General features: G+C 41.1%; 1 protein-coding gene across 2 annotated transcripts in view; it reads left to right on the forward strand.

The window, feature by feature from the left end:
* MTA3 (metastasis associated 1 family member 3) overlaps window positions 1-16848 on the forward strand; it is a 192234-nt gene that overhangs the window by 137048 nt on the left and 38338 nt on the right. For both annotated transcript variants that reach the window (XM_039532302.1, XM_039532301.1), the window contains 4 exons: window positions 8025-8083; window positions 12588-12712; window positions 13824-13975; window positions 14847-15069. In XM_039532302.1, coding sequence (XP_039388236.1) covers window positions 8025-8083; window positions 12588-12712; window positions 13824-13975; window positions 14847-15069 — 559 coding nt within the window. The remainder of the gene's footprint in view (window positions 1-8024; window positions 8084-12587; window positions 12713-13823; window positions 13976-14846; window positions 15070-16848) is intronic.

Consider the following 16848-nt stretch of genomic DNA (forward strand, 5'->3'; position numbering starts at 1 on the left):
ATTTGAAGAGGACTGCATTACAGTGCACTAGGAACCTTTTTAGTTCACTGCCACAGAATCCACATTGGAGAGTTACAGAGCAGCACTTCGTTGTGCACTGCTATTCACATCCCCTGTAGTCCAAACTGCATAGCAGTGTAGACATGCCCTTAGGCCTATAATGTTCTTTCTGCAAAACTAAACATTTTATTTGCTGTAGAGAATGTTTGACCTACAGGAATTGCTAATTTATTATGTTAAATGAGACAGGCATGTAATCTATTGTTTTATATCTTGTTTTGTTAAAAACTGGGTATTACTACACATTTACTTAAATTGTGGGACAGTACATTCCTTAGAGAAGTGATGTTCAGAACACATGCTTCCAGGAAGGGATGGCATTTATTTATCAAGAGTAAAAGATTGTGGGTGAAATCTTGACCCCATTAAAGTCTGTTCTCAGAGTCATAGATTATAAAGACGGGATGGACTATTATGATTGTATAATTTGGTCTCATGTATAACATAGAATCATAGAAACATATGCCATAGGACTTCCCTGAATTAATTCCTGTTTGAATTAGAGCATCTCTTTTAGAAAAACATCTAATCTTGATTTAAAAATAGGCACTGATGGAGAATCAACCATATCTCTTATGAAGCTTTTCCCATGGTTAATTACCCTCACTGTTAAAAATGTATGCCTTATTTCTAGTCTGAATTTGCCTACTTTCACCTTCCAGCCATTGGATCGTATTATACCTTTTGGGGCTAGATTGAAGAGCCCTCTGTTATCAAATTTCTGTTCCTCACATGGATGCTTATACACTTGATCAAGTCACCCTTTAACTTTCTCTTTGTTAAATTAAACAGATTGAGCTCTTTGAGTCTTTTGCTATAAGGCATGTTTACCAATCCTTTAATCATTCTGGTGGCTGTTCTTTGCCACTCTCCAATTTATCACATCCTTTCCATTGACTTCAATAAGACCAAGATTTCACTTCAAAATTGCATCCTCATGTTGGTTGGTCTTCTTTTTCTACTCCCTCCTCCTCTCTCCTGGTATTTGTAATCTGAGGATTGATGTAAATTCAAGCAAGACACAACCACTCTTCTCTCTAGGGAGCAATGTTATATCCCTAAGCATATAAGATTAACAGTAGTTTTAGTAAATAAGAATGTAAAATGCTAAATTGCTTTTTCATTTTTCATACATCTGGCCTTCATTCCCCCAAATTTTAGCTTATACATAAAACAGTGTGTATGATTATTTCATATAAGAATGCATATGATCCACTTTAGTAAATAAAGAAGAAAAAAATGGTAAAATGTCATTCCGACACAACACCAACACCAGTACTAAAATGTAGCTACCACATACTGCTTATTTCTCTCTTTTTTATTGTCCTCTGTGTAGGCTCAGGCTTGTGGGGGTTTTGAGGTGGGGTTGTTTCCCTCTTCCCTCTGCATTAAGATTATGGGCCTTAAAATTTATGGGCTGCTTCTCGTCCTTTACCTAGTTTTCCTCTGTTGCTCTGATGATCTAATGCAGTGGTTCTCAATCTTTTGTACTGGTGACCCCTTTCACATAGCAAGCCTCTGCATGCGACCCCCCACCCCCCATATAAATTAAAAACACTTTTTTATATATTTAACACCATTATAATTGTGGGAGGCAAAGCGGGGTTTGGAGTGGAGGCTGACAGCTCGTGACCCCCCCATGTAATAACCTCGTGACCCCCTGAGGGGTCCCGACCCCCAGTTTAAGAACCCCCGATCTAATGCTTTGGGATTGTGAGGAGAGCCCTTTGTATTTTTGCCCACCTGTGAAACCTGTGTGTGTGTGTGAGAGACTCATGGTTGTGTCATTCTATATCATCTTAGCTATGATGTGGTCTTAAGTCTCGCACCTGTTTTTGTATAGAAATTGTATAAAATTGATACCCATGACGTTTATCAAAGAACAATGTATTCTTCTTCCAGAATTCTGCAGTTAGTACATTCCTTGAAAAGAGAGGGTTTTCATAGTGTCTTTACCTTCTCCCTAGATAGATGAAAAAATTAGATCGATCTGAGCCTGTTCTCCAGGCCTTCCTTCTGTTCAGAGGATTTTAAAATCTACTTTTATTTTATTTTGCCATAGCATCATAGGGTTTCCACTGCGACATCTGCTGCTGATTATGCCTTAGTTTCTCAATGCATAGTGCCAAGAGGATCTGTTTCATTCAAAGACATGGCACTGATCCCACAATCCTACCCTTAAGTGGTGATTTTCTGAACTGAATCATAATACTCTACTGAGTTGAATCTCTGAGTCAAAAATGAATTCTTGTCTCTCTCCTTTCTGTTAATTCTGTCACAATGAAATGCCGTTCCTTTTCATTGCCCCACATGAATACAAAGCTAAGCTAAGAAAATGCATATTAATGTAAAATTTGTTACTATTTGTTATTTATTTTCAAGGTTTATTATTATTTATTATTTATTTCTGTGCTCTCCAGGCAGCCTGGTTGCATGCCACAGGCCTCAAGTACCATAAATGTCCATGCAGGCTGGCTCCAATCTTTCTTGCCCACACATGTGACAGGAATGGGGGGAACTTGTAGCAGGCATCAGAAACTCATGTCCATGGCTCTTTGAACCTCAGCCTTTTCTCCAGCCTACCCAATGTTTTGACTCCCACTGCTCTGTGGCTGCAAGGTGGACTTCAGCCATGCTTCACCAAACTCCTGCTGCCTGTCTCCATAGAACAGTGCAGGGAACAGACATTGCAATCCAATTAACTTGCTTTTTGTAGGGAAAGCTGGAAAGCAAGAGGCAGCTGATGGGCGGAAACGGTTGGACTGGGAGATATGAAACAAAATGTTGTATGTTTGACTGCAGGAAAACGGCAAAAATGCTGGATTATCTGGTATCTTAGAAAAATGCCAAATACCACAGTTGTGGAATCCAGATGGCCCTGATTAAGATGAATGGGGCAGTTCACACCTTCAGAGCTATTTTTCCAGGCTGTGCCAACCTAGGCAGTTATACTGTGCTTACATTATCCAGATTATTTCAGGCACCATAAGGAATGAGCATTTATTTAATGAAAGACATGATTTTAGGAGTGTAATTCTGCAGCAAGGGATGAATGCTGCAAAATTGTGGAATACATGAGCCCTGTTTATAGGCTCCCTCTGAACAGTAGTTTGTAGTGACCATGAAGATACTTTGTTTATTGAAAGATTTCCCAATTACCTCTCAAGGCCACTCATTTACCTGTCGATTGTCACTGCTGGAGCCTTTTCCATGGTTCCCATATGTTGGGTCCCCATTTCATCACAGCACGTTAACTTACTGCCACATCAGCTGGAAAGTTAGACTATAAGTATTGTTGGGTAAGGATCCATTTTTGCAAGGTGCATCCCAAGTATGAAGCTGGGCTGCTGCTCCTCAGCTCTGGCACAGGTATATCTGGTCCAGCTTTTGCTAAGCACTTTGCTCCTAGCACATCCCTTCTTCTCTGCAGCCTACACTCTTTCTGCAAGCTACATCTGTGTCACAGTACTTAGTGGGGTCCTGGCTGAAGGCAGTTTGTTCAGAATTATACCAAGCACTGCAGCATCTATAAAATAAGCTGGTGCCAACTGTGTCAGGGCCTTTGTGTACAGCCTGCATCTTGAAACCTTCCTCCTGAGAAGCGACTCCAAAAGAAGACCCTCCTTTCCCCCAAACTTATTTAGGTAGACATTGTCCAGTCTAATATGGGTGTCATGGCCAGTGCAGAGATCTGTAGAAGAACACAATAAGGTATGAGGGGGGAGGGAGTCCCCACCTCCATGCCAGCGTCACCCTACTCTTCCCTAACCTCTTACCTGGTATGGGGATAGCACTTTTTCTCTCCCCCAGAAGCCACAAGGTTTCATGGTTGAGCAACAGAGCTTGTATATCCTCTCACCACAAGAGATCTTTCAGGTAGATGATGCCCAATTCCTGCTACCCCTCTGCCCTGGGCACAGCAAGGTCTTCCTCGTGGAAGGATATCCCAGGGCACTGCCTTGGGTGTCTCAGTGCCTTTCCACAGTCCATGAGAGTTAGGAGTAGGAGGAGTGTTTCCTTGAGGGGGGGAAGTCCCTCCCCAATTGCAAGAGCAAGTCAGTGTGTTTGCAAATCAGATCTCTGGGTCCCATGGAGCAGCAATATCTGAAGTCCTGGATATGTCTAAGACTGTCACCCATAAGCAGAAAGGCCTGCGGAAGAGGCTGTCTCAGTCTCCATAGAACCCCTCCTCCAAAGTTTGTTTCCCACTCCATGAGGACCTTGCAGAAGTGGTGTGGAGGTGAGCCATGGGACACACCTGGTGTCAGCAGTCAGGGCCGGATTTAGGGGCAGGCAACTCAAGCAATCACCTGGAGTGCCGGGCATGGAGGGCTCCAAGCTTCTGTTTAGTTTGTGAAGACAAAGGCGAGAAAAGCGACCTTTTGAACTAAGAACTAAGGTTAAGGTTCTAAGGCTGTCACCTACTGTAACACTATTTAATATTGGTCAACTCAGTGTTGGTGCACAGTTCAATTTCTTGATGTCAGTACATTTCAGTTATTCTTAAAATTAAAAAGTTTCTATAAACTTAGAGGAAATTATATTTTTTTGCTTATATATCACATGAATAAATACAGAATTGTAGATCCTGGTGTGCAAATCTATCATCTTATATGACAGGGGTAAATTGTGCATCAAAGTCATGAAATGGGCTACAAATTCAATAAAAAATAAGATATTCAAAGATTTAACAAGTGGAGGGGAGGGGCCAAAGACGCCTGGGGTGCCATTTGGTCTAGGGCCGGCCCTGTCAGCAGTGCCCTGTTTTGTACTGGGTTTTCAAATGCCGTTATGGCAGTTAGAGATCCCTTCTGCACTTAGTAATAGAAAGTCAAGACAATCAACTTTTCTGATGGGAAGGGCAGTCACCCCAATGATCCCTTTATAGAAAATTGGAATCATGGTCCTTTGTTCAAATTACAGAACGGATTTTCTGGGCTGGCAGGATTTTTCCAAAGCTCAGGTAGACACACTGCATCTTTAATGACCACTTTTTTGGCTCCTTATAAAGAGCTTTGGCAAATGTTATCACTTTTTAGCCATCTACTGTAGAAATTTAATTGGCAGACTTAAAAAGAAACAGACTCAGTTATTGTATAAACTTGTTTTTTATAGATGTTGTAGGAGAAGCAAGATCAGGGGTGGGCAAACTATAGCCCGAGGGCCGTGGCCAGCCCTCCAGACATTTTAGTCCGGTCCTCAAGCTCCCGCTGGGGAGAGGGGTCGGGGGCTTGCCCCGCTCCGTGCGGCTCCCAGAAGGAGCAGCATGTCCCCTCTCCAGCTCCTATGCATAGGGGCAGCTAGGGGGCTCCGCATGCTGCCCCCGCAGCTCCCATTGGCTGGGAACCACACAGGGGCGGCTCTAGGCACCAGCAAACCAAGCTGTTGCCTAGGGCGCAAATCTCTAGGGCGCGGGGCGCTGGGGGACTGCGCGCGCATGCCCTGCGCGGGTCCACCACCGGCGACGGACGGACGACACCGCGCCATGACTGCGCGGGCGCGGGGGGCGCTGGCGGCGCTCGGCCGGACCTCTCCCGCAGGCGGCGGCGCAGCGAGCCGCGCCGCCGCGGACCGCCGCCGCGCCCGCCGGCCGCCGCGGGCGTCCGCGCTTCCTGCGCGGCTCGGGTCATGCCCGCCTCCGCCTCCCCCCCAGATCGGCAGATCCCGGGACCGCGGGGGACCTGCGGAGAGAGCCAACGCGGGGAGGGGAAGAGGGGACCGAGACCGAGAGAGGCGGCGCACGCTGCCTGGGCAGCCCAGGCTATTTAGCCTCCCCCCTGGAACCACAGCCATTGGGAGCTGCAGGGGCGGTGCCTGCGGACGGGGCAATGCGCAGAGCCGCCTGGCCGCACCTCCACATAGGAACTGGAGGAGGGTCATGCCACTGCTTCTGGGAGCTGCTTGAGGTAAGTGCCGCCCAGAACCTGCACTCCTGACCCTCTCCTATGTCCCAACCCCCTGCTCCAGCCCTGATCCCCCTCCTGCCCTCCGAACCCCTCGTCCCAGCCTGGAACACTCTCCTGCACCCCAAACGCCAGCCCCACCCCAGAGCCCGCACACCAAGCCGGAGCCCTCACCTACTCCCACACATCAACTCCCAATTTTGTGAGCATTCATGGCCCACCATACAATTTCCAAAAAGTTTGCCCACCCCTGAGCTAGGTACTTTTAATATGTTTGAATCTCTGATATTAAATGTATACATGTGATATATGTAGACAAAGGATTTCATTGAATCCTTTCAGTGACATAGTGCAAGTCACTGGATACATCACCTGCAGGCTAGGGTACTGCAATAACTGCTCTTTCATCCTACCATTTCTCACAGTGGCTGGGATGTTTCCCTTGGGAACTTCATTTACTCTAAAAACACCAGTTGGCTGCTATTGTGATTGGTGTCCTGTGTGGTTTTTTGCACAATTATGGGCATTTATATCTTGATTGATCAAAAACTAGAGAATATTATGGTACCAAAGGGTTTAGTACTTTTCACATTCACAATTTTATATCAGGTATTGCATTATGAAGTGTAATCGGTAATGTGCAGTGTTTTGTTTGTATGTATTATGAGGAACAAAGCCAAAGTCTTAAACCTCCCCATATATGGTGATATCACACAGTAAAAACAAGGCAGATGAAATCCCTCATTGAAGTCAATGTCAAAATTCTCATTGTTGCGAAGCCAAGATTTCGCCCAATATGTAGTGTGATTTAATTGGTGATTTCCAAAACATGCTCTTTTAGCAGAGTGGAATAACAAAGTATTTTTTGTTAACTTCCAAGATTCCATGCCTTAGTTGTGCTGTCTTGTATCATAATATTGTGGAATTTTCAGTAATAAATCATATCATTTTCTGGGGTTTCTTTTACAATATAAATCTCATAGCATCAGAGATTATTTATGTTCCAACATAACCCATGAACAGCTCTTGTCTTGGCTGTATGTCTGTGAAGATAAGCGAAATAGTCCTAAAAAAATGATGAATGCTAGTTTGACTATACAACACATTCCTAAGTTTAAGAGAGTTATGTTGGTAGCAAATATAAACAAAATCATAACCAAGTAAATTCAGCAGAATATTTTAGCAATAACGAAGTTGCCATGCTGCTGTGATGTTCTTGGGCTGGAGCATTCAAAAGAGTCTAAAGAACTTAGGTGCCTAACTCCCACAGGCTTAATTGAAATTTGTAGCCTTGGTCTAGATTGAACAAACACATGCTCAATTAAAAATACTGTAGATGTGTAGTGTCATCATGCACTCATCATTATTTTCCGTTCCCTGTACTCTTCTGTACTTCTCTTAAGCTTGGTCTGCACGTAAAAGTTAGGTTGAATTACTACGTCAGCCGGGGCATGAAAAACACACACTCCAGACCAACATATCTGTGCTGACCTAACCCTAGCGTAGACACAGCTTTGTCGACAGAAAAATGCTTCCGTTGACATAGGGAGGGGGTTGTTCGGGGAGGGGCTCTTCCTGCACCATTGGAAAAGCCCCTTCTGTCAGTGTAGGCTGCATCTATGCAATATAGGGTTATGCCGGCATAGCTGTGATGATGTAGCTATGCTGCTATTGTCTCTGTAGTGTAGTCATACCCATATTCTGCTACTAAGGTGAGCTAGAATGATGTATTTTATAAAGTGAATGCTGACTCCTGGCTGTTGCATACGTGCATGCATGCGCTCTCGCTCTCTCTCTCTCTCTCTCTTTTTCAGTATTGTAAAATTAGATGTGCTGTAATATTTTTGTTGGTGTTTGTGAATTTTTTATTGAGTGGAATATACTATGCTTTAAAAATAGTAAAGAATTGCAGTGATGCTTGTTTTGAGTTATTAGGGTCTACAATTAATTTCAAGGCCTTTGTGATCTCACAAAAGCTAAGTGGAAGTTGTCTTTAAATATTTTGTTTGCAGTGATCAAAAATTAATAGTGGTATTAAAAATACATTGTCTTTTCAATTAGAAACGTCTGAAGGCAGCTGAAGCAGAAAGTAAATTGAAACAAGTGTACATCCCAACCTAGTAAGTATAGCAGATGTTTATACTTTGTCACTTTGATTGATGAGACTTAATGTATAGATAAAAAATGCACATCCCATTGTCAGAACACCAGTAAAAATGAAAGAAAATGGACCTGACTTGATAATGCTCTGGATACATGTAAGATGTGCTAGATAAAACAAATATATTACAGTAACTTGATAGATACTAAGATTTTGATACTCCTGTGGCTTATTATTTACAGAAGATTTTGATTGTGGATCCCTGTAACACACCCAGCATGATTAGGGCAAGGACTGATGATGGTACTCTCTTTGTGAGGCCCTTGTATTTAATTCATCCCTTTGTTCTTGTCCACCATTTTCCTTAAATAAGATAAATAGAAGTAAAACCAAAGAGAACTAGACCGGTTAAAATGCTGTGTGGATTGGTAATATACATAATGTGCCCTTGTTGCCATTTATAAAGCAGATTTTCCCACGTAATCTCTTTAGAATCTCTCTAGAGCGCAGTTATATATGTGAGTAAATGCAACATTTCAAAGTCTAAGCAATTGTTTGTTAAACCACATACTTTTACCTTACAATTATAGTTTACAGTATATTCTTAAACCAATTAGGTGATAAGAGAAGAAACACATTATGACCTTAAATGATAAAGCTATGGACAGCTCTAAATCCCTTCTCTGTGAACTAAGCCCTGTTAACAAAATCTTTGATGTTTGTGTTTTGTCCTCATAATGTTTTTAGTTATTTAGCTTTTTGGATTTAAATGTAATGCTAAAGATCTGTTTTTGTAAGCATGTGGTTTATGGGAATGAGCAATAATCCATGTCTTTCACATTAATGATTTCCTCAGGGTTCTGAGACTAGCAAGGATTAGGGGCCAAATTCTTCTTTAAACTCTACACCACTATGTTCTGATTTCCTATTGACATAAATGGTAATTCTGCACACATGCAGAGAACAGAATATCTGAAAAAAGTGTGACCTCTGTAGAGTCCTGTGTAAACTACATACATTACAATTTCATTTTATATAGTGTCTTTCATGCAAACTCTCTTCGTAGACAGATTTAATAGTAGAAGGCAGTGGATAGACTGCAATAGATTTTAGCTTTTAATGAATCCAACCTTTTGATAATGTCTCAGTGAGTGTTATTTAAACCCCAAACCAGTACTAATAAAATACTTTTTTAAAGAAGATGTTAATAATTTTGGATGATGGATAATTTGTGACATCCTAAAGTCAGAGCAGAGCAGTATTCTGGGAATAATCATATGAGTGCACAATCATCAACAGTTAGTATTCTTAGCGCAATAATTTTACCTGTGTTGGTGGTTGTGGCAGGTAAATAATAAAAATAATAATTAGCACTTATATAATGCTTTCACATTCAGCATCCTTGCAGCATGTTTACTGAATTCAATACAGAGAGGTGTAGGTTGCACCTTGGATGTGTGGCTTTGAGCCCTTTTGCACTGCAGGTGAGTATTGACCCTAAGGGAAAGTAGGCAGTGTTCCCACATGGGAACTGTCATACTGGATCAGACATAGGATTGGTTTAGTCCAGTATCCTGTTTCTGACAGTGGCCAGTAACCAGTACATCAGAGGAAGCTGCAGGAACACCAAAGTGGATAAATATGAGATAGCAGCAAAAGATCTGTCACATACTAGAGAAGAGATGATTTGCATTGCTGAGATGATGAGTGAACTTCTTCTTCTTTTGATTTGCATCATCCGAAGAAGTACCTACCACTGCTGCTGCAACTGCAAAATCTGTTCTGCTATATAAGTGCACATCTTCTTTTGCTTGCTCTACCAGACTAGACTAACACTAAACCCTGAAATATGAGATAGTTGTTGTACTGTTGCCTGGTTTGTGGGATATGCTGGTCCCGTATAGCTCCCCTAGTACATGGGAGGTTGTTGCCAGATCCCACCACTCTAAGCTCTTTCCAGTGACTTCAGTAGTAGTTTGGTGCTGAGAGGGTGTGTGAGATCCAACACACTAACACTAATCCTTCAGTCTTTACTGAGGAAAAGCATGAGTTGAAATCAATGGGAATATTGCTTGAACTAAGAACTGCTAAACCAGGCTCTAAATTTCTTTGCTTCTTTCCCTTCATCTCAGCAAATTTACTTTAAACTAATAAAAGGTTGCTCATGTAATGACACTTTCACTCCATAAGAAATGTACTTCCTGGTTAGAATACCATCCTTTTTATTTCAGACAAGGTGGGGAGGTAATATTTTTTATTGGACCAACTTCTGTTGCTGAAAGAGACAAGCTTTTGAGATACACAGAGCTCTTCTCCAGGTCCGGGGAAAGTAATCAGAATGTCACAACTAAATACAAGCTGGAATCGGCGACTCGTGGGAGACACACAAAGGGGGTACCAGTTAAAGGGGGGAGGCCGCACGACTCCTCCCCACCCCACTCCCAGCCCGGGCCCTCCGCAATCTCCCTGTCCCTTCCCCATCCCACGTTACCTTGAGGTGGGGAGGGAGCTCTGTCCTTCCACTGGGCTGGCTCTCCCAGTATGTTCAGCTGCGGTCCCGGAGCCTCTCCTGAACGCTGTCTGGTGCAGCTGCCTGGGAGAGCGCCTGGTTGCAGCCCACCCAGGCTCAGCTTCTGGGGACAGCAGCTGAGCAAGCCCGAGTCCTCCCTGGCCTCCCCAGCATGCTCAGAGTTGGCTCGTCTCCCCAGAAGCTGAGCCTGGGCAGAGGGCAGCCTGCTGCTGCCGCAGCCAGGCACTCTCCCAGTCAGCCACTGCGCTGCACTGGGCATCGTCCCAGGTAGCGTGGCTGGAAGAGGCTCTGGCCCCACCTCTTCCCTTCTGGCTCTGGCCCCACTCCTTCCTCTCCCCACCTGGGCTGGCTGCTGAAGGGGCACTGACCCTTTGTGCCCTACCCATGAGTCTCCCCTTTCGCTGTCATAGGACAAAGGAGGGTTAGTGAGTTACAGATTGTTGTTTTGAGACATAAAACCAGTGTTTCTGTTGAGTCCATGATTTTAAGAGTTTAGCAAAGTTATGAATTTAAGCTCCTAGGGTTGTCTTTTGAAAGTGCTGTGCAGGTTTCCTTTGAGGATGAGGGTTGAGAGGTCAGATATGGGGTAATTGTTTTGCGACTCTGGTCCACCTGGTGTTCAGCTGTGATGTGGGGAGTATCTTTCCAGACCTGAAGAAGAGCTCTGTGTAGCTCGGAAGCTTGTCTCTCTTTACGAACAGAAGTTGGTTCAATAAAAGGTATTACCTCACCCATCTTATCTCTCTCATATCTGGGAACTAGCACAACTGCACCCTACAAACAATAGCTTTCAGTTTTATTTTTAAATTGTCCTTATTTTGAGTTTAGCATTTGGTGTCTGCATTAATATTTTTTTCTGTGTGAACATTTTGTACCTTTTCTTAGTGCAATAATATGTTGACTAAGAGAGAGAATTTTATTTCTGCTTTGGCAAGTAGGTCTGTGCCAGGCTATCCATTTACATGCAAATTTTCTCATGTGAAAATGAAAGCTGGGCAGACTGGTTCAATAATAATAATGCTACCTAGTTCTTGTATACTACCTTTTCATCAACAAAATAATAACAAATCCCCATGTGCTCTTATGTAAATTAGGTGGTAAATTGGTCTTCTCCAAACAAGCCCACGTTTACTTCCCTACCCACTCCACATCCCAAAATTATTTTACACAGACCAGACATTTTTGGACCCTGTCTATTAGAATCCACTTTTTAAACTCGGTACTGCTTTAGGGCTGCCTCTGTATGTTCAAGTGTTGTGCTTTCTGGTGCTTTAGAGGTCCACTGTGCACTGGAGACTACAATTATTGGGAAGTCCCCAAGCAGCACAAGGTTTAAAGAAAAGAGCAGAGGTACTCAGCAAAGAACCGTCTGCTACTGGAAGAAAGAAAAGGTCCGTCTCTACCATCCCCTGCTTCTTCAGCTACTATAGCCAGTTGGGAGAGCAAGTTAGATTATCAAAGATATCGAGAGCCAATGTCTCTTTCGTTTCTAGCAAAAACAGATTTTTGCTGATAATTCAGGAATGCAGTCATGTGAAATGTATCACTGTTACAGGTTATAAATCTTCACACATTTGTCCCAGTGGAGAATTCACCATTTTTTTTCAGCACAGCCTTGTCTTGACGTGTGAAAATTGATTTTGTTTTTCTAGAAAAACATCTTTGTTTTCTGTGCAGTGGGATATCTCCAAAGCATCATGTGATGGGGGGAGGCTGAATGTACTATGTAAAACTCAGTGATGACCTGTGTTCCAGCATTTTACATTTAGACCTTAGTCTTGCAAAGCCTTTCATCAGCTGTTTATATAAACTTGTTTTTGCCTGTAAGCTAAACAATTTATTAGAGAAACACAGAAATAAATTTTGTTACTCAGAAGAATTTGTTACAGATGGTGCAGTTTATAAACCAGAAACACAGAATGAAATCTTGCTCATGTTAATTAACTGGTTATTAAAATATTTTCTGAGAGATTACTTTTTATTTTATTTAAAGCAACAAACCAAATCCCAATCAACTATCCAGCAACAACGGGAAACCAGGTGCAGTGAATGGAGCTATGGGAGCATCTTATCAGACACAGACCTCATTAATAGGCCGGGCTTGTGAAAGTTGCTATGGTAAGTAAGACTTTTTGTGTGCGAGTGTTAAGAGTGCAGATGTCATTTGAACATTCTGAGGCAGTTTTTTGCCAGTGCTAATTTGCATCCTTTGATAAAACAAATGTATTTGTTGAATCTGTTACCACATTCCAAGCAAAGTGTAGGTTGATTTCTTTTTGATAGTTAGAATTGAGAAATGCTGCATATTTAACTCTTAAATCAGAACCACACCACTGTAATAGATTAACTTCAATATTTTAGACCTATTTAAAAACTGTAATAGTTGGATGGATAGGGAGCTGGAATCAAGGTAATGTGCTGGAGTTGGTACAGTGATGTTTTATCTTTGGAGCTCTGTATTCAAATCCTGACTTTGGTCACAAGTGCAAATGCATTTTGTGAGTTTAGGAAGGTCCCTAGTGGACTTTTCTACATAGCAAACCTCAGCACAGGACTTGGCACAGATGAGAGAGAATATGATAAAATTTGGCACCGGTGGTGGTCTCAGCTCAAAAGAGTTCAAGGACTTAAAAAGAAATGAGATACATCTTTAGAGTTGTGACTAAGCTTATATAAAAAGTGCCCTCGCTGTTCACCTCTCTATCATGAACACCAAATGCAATTTTAACAATATTTCATACAGAAAGCAAAATTAAATATATGATTGACTGTCTTCCAGTTGGGAGATTCCTCTGTGCATAGCTCTTTGTTTAGGCCAGTTTTAGGTATACTCAAAAGTAGACTTAATGGGGGCTGGGATAAGGTCCATAAACAGTAGTTTTTTATGATACATAAAAAAACAAAAGTTTTGACCTCTTCTGGGTTCAAGGGCATTGTTTTCTTTTACTTCATTGAAAACATAGGAAATAAATTAGTCTTTTCCTAATGTTTAGGGATCCCAAGTTCAAAACTGATAGGGAAATTGATTTATTTTTCCATAATTTTTTTTAAAATTGTTTTAAAAGACCTCTAAATCACCTTAAAATAAGTTCTGTTTTTCACTCTGATAAATTTGTAGTACTTCTTTTAATAATGCTATTGAGGAATAGTAATAGCATATAGTGTTTTTGAATTTATTATATGTAATGCAACATACATCAATTCAGCTGTATTTTTTTCTCTTCCTTAGCCACACAGTCTCATCAGTGGTATTCTTGGGGTCCCCCTAACATGCAGTGTAGGTTGTGTGCATCTTGCTGGATTTATTGGAAGAAATATGGTGGCCTAAAAATGCCAACTCAGACAGAAGAAGAGAAACTATCTCCCTGTCAAACCACAGAGGTAGGATAATGTAGGCAAATGTTTCTGATATAAATGTGACACATTTCTCAGAAGTTACTGTGATTTAAAATGTGGTATGTAATGTTTCTTGAGCCTCTGCTGAGAAACTGAACATTTTATACTTTTTGTGGTATTGAGTTATTAATATTTATTTCAGGTTTGACTGTGCTCAGTGCTTTACAAAGCATAGAGTGAGACATAGTGTTTTACTGGCCCATATGTTTCACAATCTAAAGGACCAGGGCAGCAAACATTTACTCCTTTGTATAAAGTTACTCCCTTGCAAAATCCGTCCCACTGTACTCAGTGGAACCTGAGTGAAAGTCACATCTCAGCAGAGATCCAGCACAAGATTTATGCATTACTGAAGCCTAATTTTGAAGTCTTTAATGAGTGGTGCATAGACCTTGAGCTGTCTTTCTGCAGAGGTGAATTTCACCCTTCAACTTTCCTTGTGACTGGGGTCCTAAATAAAAAAATGTCCTTCATGCATCTCTGGTGCGTGACCAGTGTCACCTTATCAATCAAATGGTGTTGGTATCTATAAAATGCCAAAACTCAAATCTTTTTATATGGTATTACATATTCCTATGGTTAGTCCTCTGGACTTCTCCAGACTTTGGGTGAATTCTGCGTGGTTATTTCTGATGTGTAAATACAAGGGAAATGACCTACAATGTTTTTTCTTCAATTGTGTAGGAAAATATGCTAATTTCTTCATTTCTCTTTCAATTTTGGTCATTTTACTAAAGAATCTTAGATGTCTTTTGTTATATTTCACCACTGGTAATGGGATTTTTGGTAGCTGTTTGAGACTGTTGTGCTTGTTTTTGTTGCGTTTTAGTTGTGTGTATTTTATGATTTTTTACAGGATCCCCGTATTAGAACTCATATGTCACGCCAGGCTACGCAGGGTACGCCAGTCCGTAACACTGGTAGTCCAAAGTCTGCAGTGAAAACGCGCCAAGCTTTTTTCCTTCACACGACGTGTTTGACAAAACTTGCCCGTCAGGTCTGCAAAAATACGCTCCGGTTGCGGCAGGCAGCAAGACGTCCCTTTGTCCCTATTAACTGTGCTGCCATTAGGGCAGAATGTAAGATGTTTTTTAATTCCTAGCTTAATGTGCTGTGCTTCCAACCATTTTCTGTCTTTCATTTTATTTTCTTTTTCAATAAACATTTCTTGTCTACAACTCTTTTGTTTTATTTTTTCCCCCCAAGATCTAAGTTTACATTTGTCCAGTGTATCACCAACAAATTTAAACAAAGGCTATCTTTTGAGGAAAGATTTCAAGCCAGTTTTATGAATGAAATGGGAATTGAAAAGGGGGTATTGCAAATGGATTAAGAAAGAGCATCATCTTCTCATCCACCTATATCACATACTGTCATAAACTGTTTTTGCTAGTATCAGCAAATCTTATGGGAAACTGGTGTTCATGTTCTGTAACACACAAGCCATATTTCCTACAAGGTACAGTGAAATATGAGTTTGTTTTTAAAGCATTTATTTTTTGCTTTTCACAGCTAAAGATACAGGGCTAGATTCTGCTACCCTTACACAATTTGATTTCAATGGGACTATTAAAGGAGTAAGGTTCTGCTCATCGCATAAATAAGGATAGCAGAATCTGTGCCTTTTATGTCCACTTAATATTTTTATCCTCTAAAGATCATGATGGCCACACTTACTGTTTCACCAAAGTTTTACTTCTTTCATCCATTCTTAAATTTTAGTTTTACACATATTTCCATACTGTTTTTGTGCTTTTGCTGTGTTCTTGTAAAACAAAAAACATAAAAAACCTTGCTGCATTAGTAACTTAATGAAGGCATATTTAGCCAGAGTAAACTTAAATAGTTTTTGGAGGTGAAAATATGAGAAATGGCTGAGAAATGCTACAAATGAAAAGGTAGTAAATTAATGGCTTCTGTATGCTCCTATGTGTTTAGAGCCCAATCCAACATCCACTGAAGTTATTGGATACTTCACTGAGCTTTTGATCATGTCCTAAATGTATAATTTAATGCAGATACCACATGACTAATTTTCTCAACTTCCATGGGACGGTATCTTCAAAGCTTGCATTTGGTGTACGAGTATGGAATGCACTACCACATCATCTCACATAACATCAGATCTAGCAGAGAAAGAGTTAACAAGATTAGGTCAACCATGCTGGGACATTGTTACTTACGTTATTATTGAAGATAAAAATTTTCAGAATTAGAACTGATTTTATAAGTATAGTCACTGGATTAAGGCAAAAATAAGGAATAATTTTCCCCTGGGGTTCTACATTGGGATGTTAATGTATTACTCTTCATGATAAAGAAATCATGGGTTTAAATCAATTCTTGGATTATTTTCACTTCCTCTCCATTGCCCACACTCCAACAGGATCCAACCATGCAAACATCCATAACTTGATAATACTGCTCATGGGAGTAAAGTTACTCACCTGGGTAAGTGTTTCCATGATTGAGCCTAAGCAACAAATTCTGTTTGCTTTACTCATGCAAGTCTCATTGGGCCAGATTCTCCTTTTCCTTAAACTGGTGTAAATAAGGAGACGCTCCACTAAAGTCAATGGAGTTTAAAACATTTTAAGAGGAGAATCATGCATCCATTGTGTAATAAAGCAAGAATGATTTAGCTCTGTGCTTCAATTTTGGTAGGAGAGGCAGAAGAAGGCTGAAATGTGTTTAAATTTGTTATCCTTAATACAGATTATAGCAAATCACTTGAAAGATTCAAGACCAATAGAATAACAACTCATCGATGAGAGGAAAAAATGTCTCTTTTAAAATTGGTGTAAATTGGCAAGAGAATTAGCTCATGGGGGGGAGGGAGAATTAGCTGTAGAATTGGA

The sequence above is a fragment of the Mauremys reevesii genome, linkage group 3 (assembly GCF_016161935.1).
Source record: "Mauremys reevesii isolate NIE-2019 linkage group 3, ASM1616193v1, whole genome shotgun sequence".
Lineage (NCBI taxonomy): Eukaryota > Metazoa > Chordata > Testudines > Geoemydidae > Mauremys > Mauremys reevesii.